Below are 23,246 nucleotides of genomic sequence, written 5' to 3' on the forward strand. Positions count from 1 at the left end.
ACTACTATACAAGGTCTGTTAGAAAAGTATCCGACCTTTGTCCGAAGAAAAAAACTGGCATAACTGGAGCGTTGGAAACCTAATCACATTTAAAGTAGTCTTTTTGGGACTCCACACACTTCTACCAGCGGTGCTGCCATTGTTGGAAGCATTTCGAGAAGGCCTCTTTCGGAATGGAGTTTAGCTAAGCTGTCGTTGCAGCCTGAATGTCCTCTCTTGTTTGAAATCGCGCTCCTTTCAATGGCCTCTTGATTTTGGGAAACAGCCAGAAGGCGCAGGGGGCCACATCAGGAGAGCAAGACTCCTGTTGAACTACAGGAGTCTGGTTTTTCGCCAAAAAAAAGTCTGAATCAAGTGCGAGGAATGTGCAGGAGCATTGTCGTGATGGATGCGCCAATTTCCTGTTGACCACAAATCTGGTCTCTTGTGCCACACAGCATCACATAGGTGACGGAGGGCAACCCTGTAGTACTCTTTGGTGACTGTTTGACCCTCTGGCGCGTACTCGTGGTGTACCACACCTCGGGAGTCAAAGAAAGCAGTCAGCATCACTTTGACGTTGCTGCGCACTTGGCGGGCCTTCTTTGGTCTTGGTTACGTGGAATGCTTCCACTGTGACGACTGGGATTTAGTTTCCGGGTCGTACCTGTACATCCAAGACTCGTCACCAGTGATTATGGTGTTCATGAAGTCGGGGTCACTGTTTGGGGAATCCAGCATGTCCTGTGAGACTTCAACACGAAGTTGGTTTTGCTCCACCGTGAGCAGCTTCGGCACGAATTTTGCCGCAACTCTCCTCATGGACAAATATTCGGTCATAATGGAATGTGCAGAGAAAGTGCTGACGCCCACCTCTTCCACAATTTCTCGGATAGTCACACGATAGTCCCGGATCACCACAGCGTTCACTTCGGCAATGACCTGGTCATTTCGGCATGTTGATGGCCGACCGGAACGTGGCTCGCTCTCCACCGATGTGCGGCCGTCTTTAAACCGGTTGTACCACTCCTTAATCTGCGTGCTGCTCATAGCATCGTCACCGAAAGCCGTCTGAATCTTCCGAATGGTTTCCACTTGGCTGTCGCCCAGTTTCTGGCAAAATTTGATGCAGTAGCGCTGCACCAGTCGCTTTGTCATTTTCCTTGCAATAAAAACCAACGAGAGCACTGCGCACTACCTCACTCAAACGCCGCGTCTCAGCGACTGACGCTATCGGCAGGCGGGAAAAAATTCTCGCATGCGCACGAAGGTTCAAGGTCGGCTGATGCAAGCGCGCTTGTTTAATATCCATCAGGTGTTCGCAAATAATAATAATAATAATAATAATAATAATAATAATAATAATAATAATAATAATAATAATAATAATAATAATAATAATAATAATAATAATAATAATAATAAGGTCGGATACTTTTCTAACAGACCTCGTATACAGGGTGCTTCAGCGAACTCTTTCAAAAATATTTAAAGGTTGCCTGTTGCAGATAGCAAATTCTAGTTCATGAGCTGGTGTACTCGAATTGGCGGACATTACCTGCACAAAATTTTGAAATGCACAATCGACTAATTAACAAAAACACACTAATTATTTAACTAATTAAATGTTGACTAATTACCTTATGGCCATATTACAATTGACAAATTCTAGCCGTGGAGTTCCCAAGGTGATCCGGAACCACTTGGAACGAATTCTTAGGATGACACCAGTTTCGAGATATTAATTCCCGAACTTTGTGGAGAAATGAATTGGCATTCCAATTACTTTCTTAAGAAAACGTCGTTTCATGCTTGAAGCATAATTAGTTCAAAACTTAATTAGCGAAGTTTTGTTAATTAGTATATTATGCATTTCAGTTTTTTGTGCAAGTAATGTCCGCCTCTTCGAGTAGACCAGCTCATGAACTAGAATTGTGTTTTCTGCCACAGACAACCCTTAAAATTTTTTTGGAAGTGTTCATAAAAAACCCGGTAGAATGGAGTACCCGCTTCTGTTAAACACGCCGCCGAGAAATGAAAAAGTTGGTTCTCGTAAGGCATTGCTCGCTTAACCTATGAACTTGGGGCGAACTCCGATTTCCCCCATTTAAACACATGTAAAACGCAGAAATGCTTTCATTGGACAACCTCTGAATGATTCGAATGAAATTTGTTGCGTTTAAAAGAAAAAGCATAATGCTACAGATTGTAGGAGGCATAAATTTGATTTAAAGCCTTGTAACTGTTACAAAAATTGCCAGGAAATCGGCAAGTTAAAGCAAAATTGAAAGGAGCGCAAGGATTCCGAATCCATAACTCAGCACCAAAAAGCACATGCTGCAGTTTTGTAAATGGCATCTGTTACGGCATGTAAATGTATAAGTTTACAGCTTACATTATTAATTTTTTACAATATTTACCAAGGTTTTGTGAAAGCCGTACTAATAAATTAGTGCTATATTTCAGAGCGGTGTACGATACAAAAATGTTGGCCGCTTTATAGATTCAATAGATATCAAATATAGAGTTATAGATATGTATAGGTGCAGTTTACAAAATCCTCATGTTGTATTTCCGAGACCATATTTGGTCTAATGAGAGCAGTTCTGTGTTTCGCATGTATTGGAACTGGGAAATCGGAGTTGGCGCCGAGGCAAAGCTTACTCCCCTTACAAAAATTTAAAAAAGAACATTCAATTGCATAACAACGGAAACTCTACTGCGGGCACCAAAAACTAAAAAAACAAAAAAACCGAACAGAATTCCTATATCAATATTTGTAAGGGTCTTAAGGGGGACGTCAGGTTTCTCGCCAAGTACGCCGCCTGCCTCGAACTTCAGCAACGCACACTGGGTAGCACGAAGCCAGGAATCTCGGAGCTCATTCTTGTCGCCTAAGCAATTGCCTTAAAACTAATAGACTTCGGGAAAAGCTTGCTAAAATTGCAACACAGTTGAATTGGAAGCTACGAGGCGCCATGCTGTGGGGACAGCGCTCGAGTCTGAGAAGACGACGCTGTGAGGCCAAGCGATACGCCGCGCTCGAGCACTAAAACGGTCGCCCTCTCCGATTGGCCGACGCCCGCTGGGGCGTCAACTCTGAAGTGACGTTATTGTGAAACGGAATGCAGAGTTCGTGATCCGGTGAGAATTTTTGAGAAAACGAACGGATGGACGAAATGACAGCGATTCTAGTATCAGGTTATGACAGGCGCTTCCCCAATGTACATGTTCAAAGAACATGATACTTCTTCCCTTTTATGTCATAAAGGGATCTCAATTTCGGCTCAAGTAAATAAATAATAACAGAGCGAGAGAGAGCACGATAAAAAGAAAACTAGGCAACCTTTATGAAATGTCCTTAAGGTAACCTTACTGCACTCCTTTCTGTCGCTGCTTTATGTTCGCCACTCTGACCACAGCAATCAATCAATCAATCAATCAATCAATCAATCAATCAATCAATCAATCAATCAATCAAGTACTTAACGTGCCCATAAACAATCCTATTAGCTGAGTGCCGGCCGCCCAAACGCATACATTAAAGAAATACTGCAGGAGATTAGAGATAAAAAAGAGAAAACAAACAAAAACTGAGAACAAAGCATAATACGAGAAAATAACACAATACATAAAAAAGGACAGTTATGAAAAGGACAGTTTATATACAACAACACACAAGGTAAGTGCAAAAGAAAAAGGAGGAGAAAGGTACTTAAACGATGTGTGAAACGATAAAATAACAATGCAAAGCACGGGAAAAAAAAAAATAATGACCCTGAGTTAAGAAAAATATCGAGATCAAGAAAACAAGCGTTATAAAGATGGTATTCTAAGGACGGTTGAGTGTTGGCTGTGACAGGCAGAAACTTGGAAAGGTTCTATGTTCAGTGGTGATCTTGCGCGGAATACGAAGCATGTTACAACTGAGGAGTTCGATGCAGGTGAGAATATCGTCAATGAGTCTGAAAAGAAACCGAAGTTCAGCGCGACTGCGCCGGCAGCCAAGTGATCGCATCGACTATAATCCAACAGTCCAGGGCCCGTGTTATGTTAGCAACGCGGCGATGATATGTGCTTAGAAACGTTTTCGGGACCATTTCTAGGGATATCACTTGGATTTCGAAATGCCATTCCAGGCGACCGACGCGTATACGAGTTCAGGAAGAGAGATTGTTGTGTAGAGCCTGCGGAAAGGTGTTGGCGAACTGAATTATCTTGATGGTCTGCCAACAGAGCTGAGAGAGTGCATACCCCGCATTGCATGGCGTCTAGTGCTAGCAGAAAAGTGTAAGGATGTGTCAAAGAGTACAACGAGATCACTGATCTCACACACCTTACACATTGGTACAGAATCTACAGAATAAGAAAAAGAAATGCTTGCTGTTTTGCGAGTGAAAGTCATGAGAGAGATGCACTCTTAGCAGCATTCAAGGTGAGGTTATTTTGCTCTTTCTGCAAAGAAAAGAAAAAGTCAGACTGCAGGTTGCCACATTGATCCACAGTATAAATTTCTTTAAAAAACTTTATGTCATCGGCATATTTCTTCTTTGAAGCGGGCGAGTATACTGCCTTATACAACTGATTGGTAGAATACCTGTTGTCAAAGCGAGCGCGTAACTTAATTGCTGAGTACAAGGAAAAACAAAAACAAAACAATGCAGGCGCGTTATCGGATGTTTAGCAAGCTGGGAATGTACAAGCAGGTGTCGCCACGTGCTCCGATACGTGAAAACAATAGACAGATATGGCGTAGCTTATTTGAACGAGCAATGCTAGTTAATTGTCTACGTTTTTGCTATTACGAATAGTTCACTCGACCAAGGGTGATCAGTGCACGCTACTATATGTATAGTTGAAACGCCAATCGGTGGCACTTACAGTGAGGCAGAAGAGGAAATGAATGCAAGCGCAGTTTCACAGGGGAATTAATGCAAATAAAAATATAAAAATCAAGTACCAGAAACACAAATTTCAAGCAATCGAGTTCAAAACTTGCGAGACACCCTTTGCCAACTCTGCTCTACTGCTTCTCCCAAAATTTATTATTTATTAACCTGTTTCTTGTGGTATAATAAAGCTTTCTGCGTTTTTTACAGGGAATCAAAGGACGGAAAGAAATTAATTACAAGTACAGGATGTTACAGCCATCGTTTTAGGACACGCAAAGCGTGCGACCTATTTTGGCTTTCTTATTTAAAAATAGCAAATAAAACGAATTCGCAGTTGAATGCTGAAAACAAGTTATCGAACCAAAGTTCTACATGCTTACACGGCAGGCTTATTACACGACGGGATAATTGCTTTTATTTACGGTTCAAGACGGCGACACATAGTTGTGCGTTCGGGACTTGCTTACAAGGCTTCCATGTAGGCAACAAACGCAGCACAACAGAGCCAAACATTGCGCTCAAATTTGCGGTATATAGTAATACTCTCCTAGTAATATTAAAATGACGTAGCAAGAAAAAAAATACGATTTTTGTTTTTGCTAGTGTATTACTAAACGTTTCCGTTCTGAGTGTGCCAAGAAACTTTGAGGAGTGTACTCCGTACTTGCATAACGTGTTTGAGCGTTGTTTTCGACTTCCGAAGCACCTTTACATCAGAGTATAACTTCTGACAAATAGTTGCACGAAACGATATTTCTATTGGATATATATATATATATATATATATATATATATATATATATATATATATATATATATATATATACAACAGAAATATCTCTGACACGAATAGTTAAGAAGGCCAGTTCTATATTTTTGCTCTGCTGCTGATTATACGGCACAATCCCCGGGTTTTTTTCCAGACGCCGAATGACCGCTTCCTGTGTGATGTAATGCGATCGAACACTGCTGCGCCACTGCGAACATCACTTCCGGGTGAAACAAAAAAAGAAAACGATATCCGTGGAACGTCGCCGACGGCGCCGCGAACCAAAACAAACCCATACGACGCACTCGCCGGTCGCCGCTGGCAGTAGTTCTTTATTAATCGTCCTACGGCGCAGTACCAGACGGCTTGGCCGTCGCATTGGGAAGCCCTTATGCCAGACTTGGGTGCGCAGTTACATAGCGGCTCGCCACAGAGTGCGCAGAGGCGAATGTCGGCCGAGAAATCTACGTAACGCCCCTGCCAAAACAGACGCACAAACACATACTCGAGGAGATAGACTATCAAGCGTGCACCACTGCCGCGGCGTGAAGGACTCCGCTCTGCTCTTTGCATCCAGAGCGGCCCGGGTCTCTAACCCCGGCATCGCCGGTGTCGGCGCTCGCACGTAGGTGCCGCAACCGAGGACGGTCTTTAACTAACGGGCGAGGCTCACCGCTTTCGTTATTTTTTCGCGACGGAGCAGGTTCCGACGCAGTCTCGCCGCTACGTAGTAGTGGTCGGCCGGCGGCTCGCACTTCCGGTCACCGGCGGGTGGTGAGGGGGTGACGAGGTGGCCCGCGGCCGGACCGGCGAGGGTAGCCAGTCCCGGAAGCGGCTCTCGGGAGTAGCCGCCGGTGCCGCTGCGGCAAACAACACGCGCACACACTCACTCCAGCGGCGTGTTGGGAGCAGCGCGCGTGAGCGCGCGGTGCGGAAGTTGGGAGCCCACGGAGCGCTCGGCGACGTCGGTTCCCTGTGTGTTACAGCAGCGGCTGTTGACCCCCGACGCCAGCGCCATCCACCGCCTCCCAGTGCACTAGCACGGCTCTTCCTACTCGGTGTTTTCCTCTCTGCGTTTTTTGTCTCTCCCTGTGACGTCCGCGCCGCCGTCTGGGAGATGGTTCGTCTGCACTTTTGGGCCGCCGCTGCCAGATCAATAGAAGACGGCTGCTGCGCGCGCGCGTAGCAGGCGCTGCTCGAAACCGCGAGTGCGTGGCGCTGCGCGGCTCATTGCGTTGGAGTGGGGTCGTCGGTACACCGGTACGAAGTGGGAGGCAGCGACCCTGGCCAGAGCATCCGCCGCGGTTGCACAACGCCGGCGGCACGGCGGTCAGTCACCGAAGAGTTGGCCTCCCCTGCTGCTACGAGAGAAAGGCCGGGTGGTCCAGCGCTTCCGGCGGGACGCTTATGCGACAAGAACGCTGGCTCCAATATCTATGAACAGACTGGTACTGGAAGTGTGCTGGATTCACATAACTTTTCGTTTGTAAGATACTGGCAACGTGTTCTCTGTCTTCTCGTTTGCTGCCACGATTATCCGAAACCCTTTCTCTGATATGGATGGCGTAACGCTCATACGGAAGGGTCACAGTTCTGTGTATGAGCGGCACATTGAACCTGGGCTTTGGGGTCGTGCTTACGGACATTTTCGAACGGAAGAACAATTCGAGAGTGGTCCACAAATTGGCTATCCTGATGTAGGTATGATGGACCAGCGCTTGGGGATCATGGTTCGTGTTGCGATCTTCTGCACCACAGTGATGCGGTCATGTGCGGCAGCAATTGAGCCGACGACGGGGAGTCATGCCTGGGTTTGGTTTGAGTAGTTTCGAAAGTGCCCGGTGGAACCGCGTGAGACCTGATGCAGGAAGGAACTACTAGTGCCTCTGTAGATGCTTCCCTGGAGAACATAGTTGTACCTCCCTCTTCCATTCGCCGCTCGCGCCACTACTCGCCGACCGCCATCACGTGGTCAAAATGACGTCAAACGTACCGCCAAGCTGCGGAGAAGCCAAGTTCACGGACGCGACTTCGACTTTTCGTTTCCTTCAATGCCATGGACATCGCAGTCCGCCGCTTCTGTAACACGCATGACATGAATGATACGAAATGTGATGACATCACATGAGACAAATGACATGTCATGAAATAAATTGCACGACATGAATGACACGTATGACATGTCATGACAGGCATGACATGGCATCATGACTGACATGCATGTACGATGCGACTGACATTACATGCATGCATGACATGAATCACATATGACATGCACGACATCAAATGAATGACATGCCATGGCAAGGATAACATTATATGCGATGAAGACAGTATGATATGACACTCGTATGAGCATATGAACACTCATATGAGCATAAAACCTAAGTGTGATAGAATAGAAAGAGAGAGAGGGTGACGACTGAAGCGAGCGATACTTCTACCCGCTGCTACAATATAGAAACGGCGAAACCATACAGCAAACGAACACACATAGGCGCACTTTTTCAGGCATAATGTTATTTGTGAAGGGTGCAATCCGGCCGGAAAAGCAAAAACAAAAAGCGGGTGTAGAAAACGTCCATCTGGCATTCACTGTCGGCTGTATATATATATATATATATATATATATATATATATATATATATATATTAGAAAACATAAGTATTTCTGGCAACTGTTAAAATATTTGAAGAAATTCATGTTGAAAAACGCATCGAATGGTCTATAGACGGTTTCATGCTCGCGATAACAGCAGCGAGCGTGCCGCCCCCAAGAAACTTCCGGTCACGTGCCTAATCAGTCTGCTATGTTTTAACGCATGGTTGCCTCTTTGCCAGTTACATTTAGCAGCTACGTCAGTGGGCAAAATCGGAAGCCGTGCAGGGCCTATGTTTGTAATCAGTGAAAAGGCTTATTGACTGATAAATCCGGCTTCTGTGGTCTGGACAAGCGAAAAACGGCACTTAAATTCCCATTGGCTGCGACGCCACGTCACGAGCGCACCTTTACGGAGCAGAGCGGGCGAAAGGGTACATCTGCTGCGCCATAGCGCGCCAGGTGTTGCGTGAGGGGAGGGGAATTTCTATTGCCAAGCCTGGCGTGACGAAAGTGGTGACGTCGAAATCACTGCGGCTTACTCGGGAGCGACCGCATTAGATTCTATGGCAGTCGGGCAAGCTAGCATGACGTCACGGATCGAAGTGCACCGGCCTTGTGCTGCCAAGCGTCTCAACGCGCTCGCTTATACCCGCGAGGAGTTCATGACTCGAAGGACCGTTCAGCGACGTTCAATTGGACATTTAGGAGCGCGCGCGGTCTTCGAAAGGACGTAGTGATGGGTGTGGAAATTAGAGGAACTCTGTTACATCCGTTGAAGTGCTCACATTTCTACTTTTCACGTATCGCGGCTTTCAAAGCGGGCAAACCCGTCCGGCCCTTTATCCATGCGCCGAATTCGAACGTGGTGTAGATCTCCATAATCTGCGCACAATTTTTCGTAAATTTTGCTGAGCGCGAACGCAAGCACAAATATTTCTTGCCTGGAAGTAGTAGCCAATGCAGGTGGTCGACCACATAAATAAATAAAAAGCTTACAATAAAACGCACGAATATTATGGAGGCGGCAAGAGTCGTTCGAAGAGCCAGCTAGTTGGTTGGTTGATACCAATTGTGAAATGGCACAACCGAATATGAGGGATGATAGCCCAAGAATCGGGCAGTAGTAGGGGTTAAAAAAGAAAAACAAAGGAGAGAAAGTTAGTACAAATATATATTTTAGGATTCTTAAAAACGATCGAATAAATACTCACCTCCACAAGGTCTTCTTCTTTCTGGTGTTTTACGTGCCAAAACCAGTTCTGATTATGAGGCACGCCGTAGTGGAGGGCTCCGGAATAATTTTGACCACCTGGGGTTCTTTAACGTGCACTACAACGCAAGCACACGGGCGTTTTTCCATTTCGCCTCCATCGAAATGCGGCCGCCGCGGCCGGGATACGATCCCGCAACCTCGTGCTCAGCAGCGCAAAACTCCACAAGGTAACACGTCGCTTTAAACTACTGTGCTCTGTAAATAAATAAATAAATAAATAAATAAATAAATAAATAAATAAATAAATAAATAAATAAATAAATAAATAAATAAATAAATAAATAAATAAATAAATAAATAAATAAATAAGAGATGAACGAGAATTAAAAAAGTGTGCTTGGCAGTTTCCTTGTTTCATGCGGTAAGTTAGATAGGGCCACGTACGTTCTTCTGAGAGAAACCAAGTGACAACGCGCGAAGGGAGAAGACTCCCCGAAGCGTAAGGTCCAGTCAAAGCTGGCGAAGGGAACCTTCCGGAAGACGTTTCCTTTCTGATGAAAATCACCTGTGCTAAAAAGAAATGTTCTGACATTTCAATTCCGTTGCTGAATTGACAGTGACGGGACAGTGACCAACCATACCTGCGTAAATAAAAATTGAGCGGACGTATTCGACAACTAATTCTAGAAAAGCGAAACTTTCGTGCGGGACACTGCCTGCTGCACCAAAAAAAGCTAAGACGTTGACTATCAACACAAAGAAAATTAGTGAGCGTTATATTTCAACGCGACACGCGCGGCTCGTCGTCTTTTTTATTTCTATATACGCACGCGCTTTTTGACACGTGGTGCAACATCAAGGAGCAGGCGCACTGCCCAAGTGATAGCGGCGTTCCTTTGGGCCACTTCAAATCGAGACGTGTGGAGTGGAGTGCAGTTTAGATGGCGGTGTCCGCGTCGCCGTAGCTGCAGTAGCCGTACTCTTTGGGACGGTGGCGAATCGCAAATCGCCTGCGACTGAAATGCTGCGGGAATCGAGAGGCACGTGCGTTCTCCACGTCATTCTTTGGATTGGGTAAGAATGACGCGAAACATGCGCACTTTTAACTAATTCTTGCTCTCGACAACCTCGCTGTTCGTTCATCTGAGACCATTCGCTTCGTTTTCTATAGAACCAGCTTCGCGACTGTGGCGGTCTTAGATGCTGAAGTATTTAAAGGGCAGGGACGTGCACTTGTTGATAAGAAATGCAAAGCACCTCCAACGTCGTGGTGCCGGTCTAAAGTTTTCTTGCGTGTAGCTCAAGCAAATGGTACCAAATGTGAATCCTCCAATGCAATTCGCTCTAATGTATATTTTCGCGAAGAAAAACCCACCACTAAGAGGTCTCTTTTCTCTCTCTGCTGGCTGTTGAAATTTTCGCCTGGATAACGTTTTCGATGGGTATAATCTAATTTACAGCTCAACCTCACGAGGCTTTTCTTGTTACATGTTCGCGCCCTCAGCCTGAATTTGATAAATGTGCAACGTGTTTTCGCCCACCGAAGTTGACAGTGCACTTCGCGATAATAATTTGCTTGCTTAGACCCCGGTACCCATGATACTAAGTTCGGAGTCGAGGTAACTTGCTACCATAGGCCACAGGCACCCACGGTAGCAAACAGAACCATGTACCCGATTGTGCAGCTTATGACTAAGTGATGTGTACCCAATTCAGCAGCCAATCATCCACTCTTATTGTCGCTTAGTCAGACTTTGCCTCACTGCAGATACCAACGGAATGGTCTATAATATTCCTGGCGATTGGATGCCATATTGACATGCTAAGAGACGTTAGGCGTGGTTGGTGCTGCATATCGACCGAGAACACGCTTCCAAACTTCAGATCAAACTTCAGATCAAACTTCAGAACGCCAAAACATCGAAACATATATATGCATGGCTGAAGCATGCATTTTCGAATACTTTATAAATAAAACTTTGCTTGCACAGTTACGTTTCCACTATTTCCAAAAGACTATGGCGAATACGCCACGGGTACTCATCTACCCAGTGCACAGCATGCACCAGCTGCCAAGCGCGCCGCGTATGAATAACATAATAAGCCCATCTTTCACCCTATTCGTCTGTTCTGTTTCGTTGCTCTCCAGAGTTATCGCGGAGATCGGCGAGCTAGTAGTATCCACAGAACGACCGACAGAGATCGACAGCAATGCACACGGCAAAGGTATGCTGGCACCCTTATGTCTTTCATTGCGCTTTAGCACTGGCTCAGCCACGATTTGGCAATTCAAGTGCCAATATGGTACAGGCATCTCTCCTCCCTTCGGGCTGCGTGGGATCGCCACGACGTCATGAATTTTGACAGCGAGCGTGTAGTCGGGCCTAGTTAATTGTTTAATGGCAAAGAAACACCAAGCTGCACCTTAAATGAACCAGAAAGTTAGCCTATAACAAGTTTCGAGAACTTCCCCCCCCCCCCTCCCCAGTGCAGGGTAGCCAACCGGGCTCAACCTGACTTTCCTCCCAGCATTTTCCTTATTACCCTTCTCTCTTTTCCAGCCACAGGAAAATGCATTGAAATCGGTGACGTCCACTGACGTACCGGTGCTGATATTTCCAGCGAGAAATTCAGTAAAGGAATTTTTTGTTGTCATTTGACCAATAATAGTAGTTTCCTGCCAAACCAACGAAAATAGTTTTGAAAGAAGACTTCCCGTGTACAAACTTTTGTTTGGCTATTAATTTTCCCTTTAACTTATCCTTTCACTTTAGCGTACCTTGAATATGTTAGAATGGTTTGCAATGCATCCTTTTTTTTGTGTGTGTGTAATCTTCTCTTTTTTATTTCTTTTTTCTTTCTGCTGCTTTAAAGACTCTATAAAGACCTTGTTTTCAGTTCTTGTATATAATGCGAGTAGTGCGACAACATTTTGTACTAACGCAATCCGCTTAAGAAATGCATAAGGTTCTCTTTTCTGTGCCTATGCCTGATCTTGCTCTGCTCTGTATGGGTGGCAAGGCCTATTTGAAGCTATTTAAAAACTTAGAATAATGAATCGCATTGTCACTGTTCTTAAATACTAAAATTTTTTAAATAGTTTTTTAATATTTCAAAACCTAATCTGTGCGCAATCAAGCATAAAATTGGAGCAAAAGTGCGATACATTTCATCCCTGCGGGCATATTACAGGCATAAAATATGAGAACTCAGGTAGCGGAGTGGGATACGTCGCTCAGGGAGCCGTACTTTAACGCCTTTATAGTGATCACTCTTCAAAGAGTCCTGTGTATACGAACAAACTGCTTATTTGTTCCTAATGCTCCATTGCTGGTTTTAATCAACAACGCTTCATAACTTGCAATGCAATGACAGAAACTTGCTAACATTATGAATACTTGGACGTGAACATCGTTTTATAACAATTGGGAAGACGGCTGTTCAATATTCGAAAAATGTTCGATAGCACGATTCGATTCGATTGCCTTCTGCCACTATTCGATTCGCGTTCAATTCGATTTCAAAACGTTACTCTTCGCACAAGCCTGCTTTCTTCAGCCAACAGATGTCTGCTGGAGAGCATCGCCGAGCGATTCGACTGCCATCCCGAGCCAGGAGTGACGCGAGAGGCGTGCTCGAGCCGAGGCTGCTGCTGGTCGCCATTGGCAGAAGGCGCGGAACCCAGCCCTGTGCCCCAATGCTACTTCGCCTGGGACCACAATGGATATCAGGTGGTCGGCATGACGACGCACGACGACCAAATCAGCCTACGGCTCAAGCGCCGTATACCATCGGGCGTCGACGTGGACATCCAGAAGGTGGACGTCGACGTCATGTACTACGACAGGGACACCATAAGGATCAGGGTAAGCGCCGCGCGACGCTCGTATTACGGATGATCTTCTACGGGGTGTTTATCGTGGGAAAAGCAGATTACTCGACAGCCTAAACAGCCGCGTGCGAAGAAATTTCGTTCGATCGTGGTGTAAAAGACTACCATCCTAACCTTGTGATATGGTTTGGAGAAAAGCTGAATGAGGTTTAAGAACCTCGTAATTAGTACTGGATTGAATGTGCGCTTTGCTCCGTCATATTTTCGACGCAGCATTGGCATATATGAGACTCAATGCGTACTTTTGCATTCCGAATCGGATGAGCCAACGACGCCTCGTGTGACTACTATGGTAGCGAGGAGACTCTTCAACACCTTCTCTGTGACTGTCCTCGCTACAATTTACAGAGACGATCTCTCGCAATCACGATAGCCCGCTTGGACCAAAGACCTTTAACAGAGCAAACCATTTTAGAACTGCAGTAGGGTTTCCACTTGGGCTTGTTGGTTTTCCATTAAGAACGTGTAGCATTGCGCGCAAAAAACATGGACAACCGTGTGTTAACCGTGTTCCTTCTTTTGTCCATGTTTTTTTGCGCGCAATGCTACACGTTCACATTTTAGAATGCCTACATCACGAGACATCGCAGCGGAGGGCGACGAGAGCTCTATCGCAGTATTTAAAGGCTACATAATTGGATAAGCAGCTGTAGCCTGAACTGATGTTTACAGTGCTACAAGTGCTACTGTGCTGTGCAGTTATTATATGCGGCGACAGTGACCGACTCTGCTTGTGTATATGTGCTCCCTTTCTTTCTCTAGCTCTACTTTCCTCTCACTTTACCTCCCCCTCTCCTCTCTCCCCAGCGTAGGGTAGCAAACCGGACCTTCTCCTCTGGTTAACCTCCCTGCCTTTCCCCTTTCTTCTGTCTCTCTCTCTCTCAATGCGTATGCAGAATTTTGATATATATATATATATATATATATATATATATATATATATATAGCGAACACGTGTTCACTTTAATAATATTATAGTAGTAGTTGTTTAAAAGGGTAAACCGAGGGTTAGCATTGAAAAACATATGCCAGAACTGTCTTGGCAAAGCAATTTATTAACGAGATTTTACGTGCAACATATGGGATGAAAACTAGCACCCACTTGTATGTCGTCGCAAATTTTTTTAGATATAAATATTACTTAAGATCAATAGTTAAAAACTCCGGCTGCTGTATTGCATCGTAGGCAGTGGAGTGATTTTTTTAAAGAACTCCACGTCAAGGCAACGCTTAATGTAAGCCACTAAAGCGGCGTTCGCTAAAATTAATTCAGGAAATGTGTTTGTCTGCAGTAATTGCAATGTCATCCTACACATTTGCGAGACCTACCGCAAGTTTAACAGCCCAAATTCAAACAAAAACATGCATGCGAATGTAGTCTACACTATATGGAAGAACTTCCGATACTGCGGAAATAGGGTAACACGCCAGAGGCATGCGTGCTTGCGAATTTTTGCCGTGACATGTTTATTCACCGAGTACACCAGCGGTTAAGATGTTCTCGCTGGTTTTTCCAAAATGATTTCTCAGAAGCCCAATAGATAGATTCGACGAACTGATTTCACGCACGAGCTTGAATACTTCGTTTCGATGACAGTTCGTTCAGCTAGAAGCGTAGTCGAGCTTGCTGGTACGTCGTTTGTTGCAGATAACAGACGCCGCCAAGGAGCGATTCGTCCCTCCAGTTCCACGTATTCCTTTTCGGACCTTCGCCGGTGTGCGTGGCTACTCGGTTAACGTCAGCACCAGCGGAGTCATCACAGTGAGCCGAAATGGGACAAAAATGTAAGTGGTACGGCACCATGTCCGTTCGGAAAACATAAACAGAAGTTCCAACTTTCAAGGTTTTTTTTCGTGCACAAGTACAGTGAAGAAAACATCACTGCTGGTCTCAGAGCACAACGTAGAACACCGAGTTATGAGTCGCTTGGTCTGGCAACTTAGCTTGCCCGTTGCTTACAAACTTCGATGGCAAGTCAGTGAACGCCCATGGACATGATGGTCCCGCGTACTCAAAAAGTTTTCTGTTCGTTGGTCGACGCAGACAACCAGCTTTGGGCACACGAGTCTTTTCTGTCGGACCTTAAAAGTGTTGACGCTTGCCAGTCAATCGTGACAACGAATGAGACGATCTGTCAACTAATTCTTATAAACGATACTATTACGAGCTAATTCACAAAGCCGTTCGTACAAAAAAAAAAAGGAAAAACTGAATATGCAGATCCAACGCACATTTTAGAATCTATGTTACGCGAAGCCTTCCCGAAGTGATTCCTTAAACGCTGTATAGAACTGTTCATCTCCTGAAACGCGTTTAGCAGTATAGCGATGACGTGCCTACCGGGCAAATCAGCCGGACGGCGGAAACCCTCCCGCGCGACTCACGTGATCCACTCCACCGAGGATTATACTTGTCCCTGGGATCAACCCACTTTTCATTATGTCATCTCCGGAATCAGCCCAGTTTATTATTCCACTATCTCCCTGCAGGACCGGCTCACATTACTCGGCAAGAGTGGGTTTAGGGGCCTAGTTGGTGCACTACAGCCGGCACTCGTACGTGTCTTGCTTCTCCTAAGTTGATGTAAGCGCGCGCATTGTTCTAAGCATACACTGACCGCGGAAACTTCAGCGCGGAGGTGTTCGGGCTCTCCGGTGACCTGTATCCGGTCCGGCCTGCGGCTTGGACCAACAGGTTATGTGGTGTCGTGTCCAGAACAAAACACCTTAGCATCATCTTCGCCGGCTACATACAACACACACTGCAGCTTGGAGTAACACACATGGACAACTATTCTTCACTGACAAGCGATACTTTCTCTCGCCCTTCCTTTTGAGTCACAGTGTGGAGGCTCCTGACAACGCACAAAGAGTATATCCATGAGCGACTTATCTCGTCTCAAGCTACCATCTCCTATCGCATTAATTCGATTCGCCCTTCTCGCGCATTTCCGCCGTTAGCATAGATGCGATGAGCTAGAAACGCAGTGCGATGAGCCACTTGTCGCATTCATGTAAATGCCGCTTATGTTCTACAGCACCCAGCCCTACGGAAAGCTATTCTGCGCTGACAAACGTCCCTCTCCCTGCATTCCAGGTAGACGAGTGAAAGCTCCTAACAAGGCACAAGGAGTATACACGCGCGAGAGAAAATTAGCTCTTCAGTAACCAGCGCTGACTCTCTCTGCAGTTTCCACACGGACCTGTCGCGGCTGGTGTTTACCGACCGCTTCCTGCAGCTCTCGACGCTGCTGCCTTCAGACGTGATGTACGGCCTGGGGCAGCACTGGGGCCCCCTCCGCAGGAGCCTCAACTGGACCAGCCAGATCCTCTTCAACAAGGACAGGCCGGTCATGGCAAGTGTTGTCTCTTACAGCACCGCCCACGATGGAAACAGCTGCACCGTATTAGAGCCGCGCAGCCGCAGCGCAGCCGCAGCCACGCGTTGCACAGGCCTCACGATTTTTAACGCAAGAAAACACGAGAGCGTTTATACTTGCAAAAGGAACAGTCTCAAAACAGTGGTGGTGTAGAGTAACGGACGTAGGCTGGAAATTAAGCAATAAACGGGATTGTCTGAAGCTTTATTCACAGCGTACGCATCTGCATCATTAGTTTGAACGAAAATAATTAGAGCATTACTACAGTAGCTCAAGTCGGCAGGTCTCTCCAACCATTTAATATACTTCCTGAACATCTTCACATGTGCGCCCTACTACGCCCTACGAGTGATGTCTCTCTCTCCTTCTTTCTCTCTCTTTTCTTCCCCCTCTCCCTTTCCGGCCGCCAGCGCAGGATAGCAAACCGGATGTACGTTTGATGACCTCCCATCCTGTCTCCTTTCTATCTCTCTCACTTTGTTGAACGAGTCTTGGGGAAATGCAGTTGACGTTGTGAAGAAGAGCTGAATGTGAAATAAAGTAAAACCCTATCTGCACATCCATACCCGGATTATACGTACAAAGTCAAAAGGATCTGTGCAAATGTGCGGCTGATGTTTGACGACAGATATCTCTGCCGTACTGCTGACGTTACTGTTTTCTTTCTTATGTGTGTATCTTCAGACTGTTTCCACCTTCTCGCGGAGATCTGCCGTCATTTACATTATTTATTTTATCGATTCAACGGCAGCGCGCTTGATGAGACAAAGACGAACATTAAAACACATACCGTACACACGCAGCAGGGGCGCTGAACTGCAACTGAAGGCTTAATGTTGCTCGAGGCACACTTATCGTCATGCTTAAAAAACAACGCATGTGTGGCTATGGTTTTTTAAGCGTGACCATAAATGCGTCTAGTACAGCATTAAAACTCCAGTTGCAGTTCAGCGCTGATGTGTGTGTATGTATTTTCATCTTTGTCTCATCAAGTGCGCTGCCATAGAATCGATAATGTCTAACTAGCCCAACAATACCTGATCAGCAAGTTCATTCGTCATTGTTATTGATTATTTTTTCGCAGCCCGTCAATTTATGTTTGGCAACTTGACACCAAGAACTTGCAAGAGCGACAGTTCACTGATTATTTTATTATTCCTTTTTTTTACGCAGGAAAACAGGAACTTGTACGGGTCGCATCCTTTCTACTTGGTCGTTGAACGCGGAGGTCTGAGTCATGGTGTGTTTTTGCACAACAGCAATTTCATGGGTAAGAGATTGCCAAAATATGGCTGTAGGATGTTGAGAAAACATAGCAGATCGAGGGAAACAGTCGGCCTCAATTTAAATGGTACCCGTGCAATTTCGCAATCTACTGAAGGACATGATCGTGAAGGTTCAATCACACGAAGTGATCCCTTAGCGTCGCTCCTAGTCACAGTGTGTCTGTTTCGGTGCTGTCGTTAACAGCTGTCAACAAAAGTGGAAACTTAACGTGTAGATACTCAAAGTCTTGCTTCACTGGGCTTGTGAGTAGCCTGTGAGAGCACAACCTTGCGAAACTAGAGTCCAAACGCACTGATTTACCGCAACCAAAAGGAAGTAACAGATACAGCCCATACTCTACCATACGTAGAAATAAACGTAGTTAGTTGTCAAACGTTTAGCACTCAAACAGTGCAACAACCACGAAGCAAGTCAAGTTTGCTGAAAAGCCTTCCAGGTTGTGATGTGTGTACTATTTGGTATTATCGAAGTAGGGGGTTGAACTACAAAGAAGTTGTCGCAAACTGCAAGTCAAAGTGAGAGAGAGAGAGAGAAAAGAAAAAAATTCTGCGGTGATTTAGAGGTAAATGCGAGATAAATGCGCGAGCATTAGGTCGCACCACTTTGAGGACCCGGATCCATGACTCAAACCGCGTTCACTAGATTGCAAAATGTTCAGGAGCTCACTCGACACACGTCCTGCCTCTGCGTCGACACTGCTAATGTTAACGCATTAAAAGAGAAAAAGGTGCGGGAGCTTGGAATCTTTGTTGGGGACAGATAAGGCGCGCGACCACCGAACGTATTCCTCAACGCCAAGCTTGTCGCCTTTTGGTGGAGCGTCCATCAAGAACACGCGCTTTCCTGGTATGTTTAGAATGAATTGTCACAGCTTGTGAATGATCACAATTAATTCGAATGAATGACCACAGCCTGCGAACAGATGCTTCTGCTTGGTGCGTGCACCTCACTTTTCAACCTTCACAAATATTTTGCTTACATAGCAGCCCATTCAGAGTCAGTTATTGGACTTAGTAAGATTAGCGCCAACGACGTCGTTTGAGGCTTAAATTTATGCTTGGCCGATACAAATAACATGCCGCTCATCACCGACACATTTAAAGGAGCTCGTAATAAATGTGACGAAAGTTTAGTGGGCCGACTGCTCGACATGCTGCTAGCCCGGCTGCATCTGTAGTAGTAGATGTCACGTAGTAGTGACGGTGAAGAAAGCAGTCGTAAAACTGTGTATGACAAAACTGATTCTTTATTGGGCGAACCTGTGCCCACAAAAGCAAGCTACACTCGAAGCACAACGATAAGCGGCGAACACAGTCGGCGATCGTCGTAATCTGATCAGCGGCGAAACGCGTCGGCTTTTATACATGAGTCATCGAAGGTTCCAGAGTAATCGCTGGTGCCCGCGTGTCTTCCAGAAAGTACTAGACAATTCGCGTCGTTGATACAATCAGATTGCATAAGCGTCGGTGACAACAGACCACGGATGGAAGCGTCGATAACGTTCGAGAAACTTCCGATTCATGCAGGCGCGTCCTGCGCCGAGCGATAACGTTGAACATTTGTTAGCCGGTGAAAAGCGGTCACCAGTGAAAGATAAACAAGTACACGTGTTAATACCCTCCCCTTAAAATACATCGTCCCGATGCTACAAATACGAAAGCGAAAACAGAATCACGCATAATAAAGAAAAAAACAAAAACAAAGCAACAAAGTCCCTAAGTTCGTCAGCGGGCGTAGAAAGGCTTAAGACGCACCACGTGGATGACTTTAGGTCGTGCGCGGCGCCACTGTGATTGCGAAATGCCGTCTGTCACGACCTCATAGTCCAGTGCGCCAATACGTCGGATGATCCTATAGGGTGCGAAATAGCGTCGTAAGAGTCTCTCGCTAAGTCCTCGTCGGCGTATCGGAGTCCAGACCCAAACACGGTCGCCGGGCTGGTACTCAACGTAGCGTCGTCGAAGATTGTAGTGTCGGCTATCGGTCCTTTGCTGGTTCCTGTTGCGCAGGCGGGCGAGCTGTGCAAACCATAGTTGCAGGTGCTTTAAAACGGAAAAAAAAGAAAGAATAATAAATAACGAACAATAGAACTATTCGCTCCTTTCCAGAGGTACTGCTGCAGCCGGCGCCGGCGGTCACATTCCGTGCCCTCGGCGGTGTACTGGACTTGTTCCTGTTCGTGGGCCCCACGCCGTCGAAAGTGGTGCAGCAGTACCAACGTGTGGTGGGCTTTCCCGCCATGCCCCCGTACTGGAGTCTCGGATTCCACCTCTGCCGCTATGGTTACGAAAACCTTAACAACACGCGAGAAATCATGCAGAACAACGTACTCGCGGGCATCCCTTTGGTGAGTGTATGGGTGCTACTTCAGCTTGTTAAAGAAGCCCTGCTAGCAAGACTACAGAAAGATTCTGTACTTTCCGAGGTCATACACAGCTCATGTTCTTGAGGTATACACAACAAGTATCTCGGCAGCCTTGTTTGTCGCGATTCGCAATCAGTATAAGTACATATGCAGCAATTAAAGGAGAACGCTATCATTGAATTACGAGATATTCTCAGGACTTTTTAAAGGAGCCACTGACGACTACCCTTGGTCATGCGAATATTTATTCAAACATGTTGCAACCTTTTGCCTGACTGTGCAAAAACTATCGATTCAGCTTAACAGTGCACTTCTTTCGCTGCTGTTTGCCTCATTTTTTACTGCTTGGTGGCCTTTTAAAGATAGCGTAAGGAGGCCACGTACCTGTTCGAGACAGTCCCTCGCCCCGTATAAGCCGACCACATGTGAGCCATCGCATGAAGAGGGCGACGAAGGCACTGCTGCAATTCTCAAGGACAACGACCTTGCACAAACGTGGATGTAGCCTTGATTGGTGTTCATTGTATTGCACGTGATCCCGTTCTGCCATAGTTTGCAGTGTCGTGACTGACTGTAATCTTGTGTCTGTGCTCTCTTTCTCTCTGTTTCTCATCTTCCTACCCCCTTTATCCCCCTGTAGGATAGTAAACCGGATGTGCCGTTCTGGATGTGCCTTCTGCTTTCTTTCGTATCTCTTTAGGCGGCTATCGCTTCGAGAGAAATCAAACGGTCCCGCTTCGCCTATATCGCAATGTCCTTTGCACAACTGGCCCGAACTGCTCGCATTCTACGCACGCTGCGCACCTCTATTTTCGCACCTGCCGCTTCTCGTACCTCCGGTCTCCGTGGCACTATGTCCCCGCAGAGCCTCCGCGTACTCCTTTCTGCCTCCTCCTTCGGGCTTAGTACAGCCTGCCTTTGGGAGTAGCGAACTCAGGGGGACTCGATGACGTCAGTGCGCCGATCTCGGAGGCAATATACTGAATGAAACGCACATTGACCAGTTCCGATTAATTAAATCGAGCCGTTTTCGTGCAGTTGTGAACTTCCTCAGACTCCGCACTCACCTTCTGTGTTTGTTGAAATTCGCGGATATTGTTCAAAAAGTAAAAACGTTGTAAGTTGACTTATATTCTCGACTATTCATGTCTTTTTACACGGTAAGATTTCCAGGTGGCCTGAAACAGCACGTTCATTTAGATGTATAATTGCCAGACGTACGAGAAGCGCAAAGGATAACTGAAGATGTCGACAAGGGCTCGTGTTCACAAAAGTGTACTTACGCTAGAACTGTTCGTAACAGCAAATGCAAGCCTATCGTCACGTCAGACATAGTATATTATTCTGTGCGACCTGCCGATCGCAAACAATACTTACGGAAAGCTTTGTGAATTCGGGCACAGCCCCTATAGCGTATGTAGTAAACGACTGCAGACATTTGTAAGAATTTCAATTTAAATGTAAGGTACATAGTGTTTTGTTAATTCAATGGGCGAGATTACTATGATCGATGTTCTTTTGCCGTACTTTCACGCATGGCTGCAGGACGCCCAGTGGAACGACATCGACTCAATGGAGCGGCGCAACGGCTTCACGTACGACAAGGAAGCATTCGCGGGTCTGCCAGAGTTTGTGCGCGAGGTTCACGATGGAGGCAGGCGCTATGTCCTCATCTTTGTGAGTGCGAACCTTCTACGTAGTCTTGTAATGTTAGAAAAATATATTTGCAGCTTGTTTATCAGTATTAGCGGCCTGTGTTTCGCATTACAACAAGAAATATTTTTGACAGAAACGTACCCCATTATACGGACAGACCTGCCCACGGACTACGAGCGGTTAATTATTGACAGTATACGTTCTACAGGCCACTTGGGCAGCTTTTTTACGAAAAAAGCTTGCACACACTTATGCATATTATGCCGTTTGGCAACCCAGTGTGGTAAATCAGTAAAGAATAAATAAAAACTCGCGAAAACTTGTATACAGGTTGGGACGCTGCAAGTCAGGGATAGGAAAGGAGAATAACCTACACTTTGTTTGGGAAGAGTGCTGGTAGGCATAAGCTAAATTATAATAGTAATAAAAAACTTAGTCCAATCACGCAGGCTTTCCACCCGAGTCAACAAAAAGGTTGTGCTTGTGTGTGTGTGTGGGGCAGGGGGGGGGGGGGGGGGGAGAAGGGTGCGCGCGGCTTATCATGTGCGCTGCTACTCACCTTACAGCTTCGCTGTTAATGTGACTAGACGCGCCGAAAACGTTATATGCCAGTTTTTACGGTCTTCTGAAAAAAAAAATCTAGGTCATTCACGAAATTTATATTTTGAAGAACTGTGGGGAATATTTGGGGAGATATGCAGAAAAAATTTGAAAAGTGTTTGACAATTAGGGTTTAACTAAAAATTGCTAAACACTCATTTTCGATCCATTTAAATGCGTTATATGAAACACTAAGTTTCCCAATTTCCGTGAGTGGACCATAAACGGCAGAGATGTCAAGTTTAAAGGGAATGGGGGCCACTCTATGGGTGACGTGTACCGGGTGTTTGAATTGTGTAGATTATTTATGTAGTTGAAAATGTTTACTGAATACTCGTCTTCCTCAATTTTTATGAGTTACACGAGACCCCGTAGTTGCTTTTTCCCGTTGTCTTCGGTGAACTATTCGAGGCATGCTGTTTATACCTCATTGAAGTATAGGCAGCACATTGACGGTGATAAACAAGAAATGTATAATCTGTGTAGGTTGATTACAGCCTTTGTAAAGTTATCCGCGATGATTTCGAGAGTACTAAAGTAACTGTAGAAAACACCAACCTTTAATTTAGTGAGAACACACATTTCCACACTGTGAAAATGTGTGTTCTCATT

At 45.8% G+C, this 23,246-nt stretch overlaps 3 protein-coding genes across 3 annotated transcripts in view; 1 reads left to right on the top strand and 2 right to left on the bottom strand.

Annotated features, from left to right (window-relative positions):
- The window catches only part of LOC119449569 (zinc finger CCCH domain-containing protein 11A), a 209,688-nt gene that overhangs the window by 119,065 nt on the left and 67,377 nt on the right, over positions 1-23,246 (bottom strand). The gene's annotated exons all lie outside the window — the stretch shown is intronic.
- LOC119448050 (protein GVQW3-like) lies at positions 213-1,181 on the bottom strand. Its single transcript, XM_037711545.2, has one exon. It carries the CDS (start codon positions 1,135-1,137, stop codon positions 595-597), a length of 543 nt encoding a protein of 180 aa, XP_037567473.1. The 5' UTR covers positions 1,138-1,181; the 3' UTR covers positions 213-594.
- Positions 10,367-23,246, top strand: part of LOC119449574 (lysosomal alpha-glucosidase-like) — a 33,259-nt gene continuing 20,379 nt past the window's right edge. Inside the window, exons 1-8 of the mRNA XM_037712771.2 lie at positions 10,367-10,528; positions 11,604-11,680; positions 13,013-13,320; positions 14,995-15,131; positions 16,537-16,702; positions 17,900-17,996; positions 20,122-20,360; positions 21,924-22,055. Coding sequence (XP_037568699.1) covers positions 10,476-10,528; positions 11,604-11,680; positions 13,013-13,320; positions 14,995-15,131; positions 16,537-16,702; positions 17,900-17,996; positions 20,122-20,360; positions 21,924-22,055 — 1,209 coding nt within the window. The 5' untranslated portion in view covers positions 10,367-10,475. The remainder of the gene's footprint in view (positions 10,529-11,603; positions 11,681-13,012; positions 13,321-14,994; positions 15,132-16,536; positions 16,703-17,899; positions 17,997-20,121; positions 20,361-21,923; positions 22,056-23,246) is intronic.

The sequence above is a fragment of the Dermacentor silvarum genome, chromosome 4, assembly GCF_013339745.2.
Source record: "Dermacentor silvarum isolate Dsil-2018 chromosome 4, BIME_Dsil_1.4, whole genome shotgun sequence".
Classification (NCBI taxonomy): Eukaryota; Metazoa; Arthropoda; class Arachnida; order Ixodida; family Ixodidae; genus Dermacentor; species Dermacentor silvarum.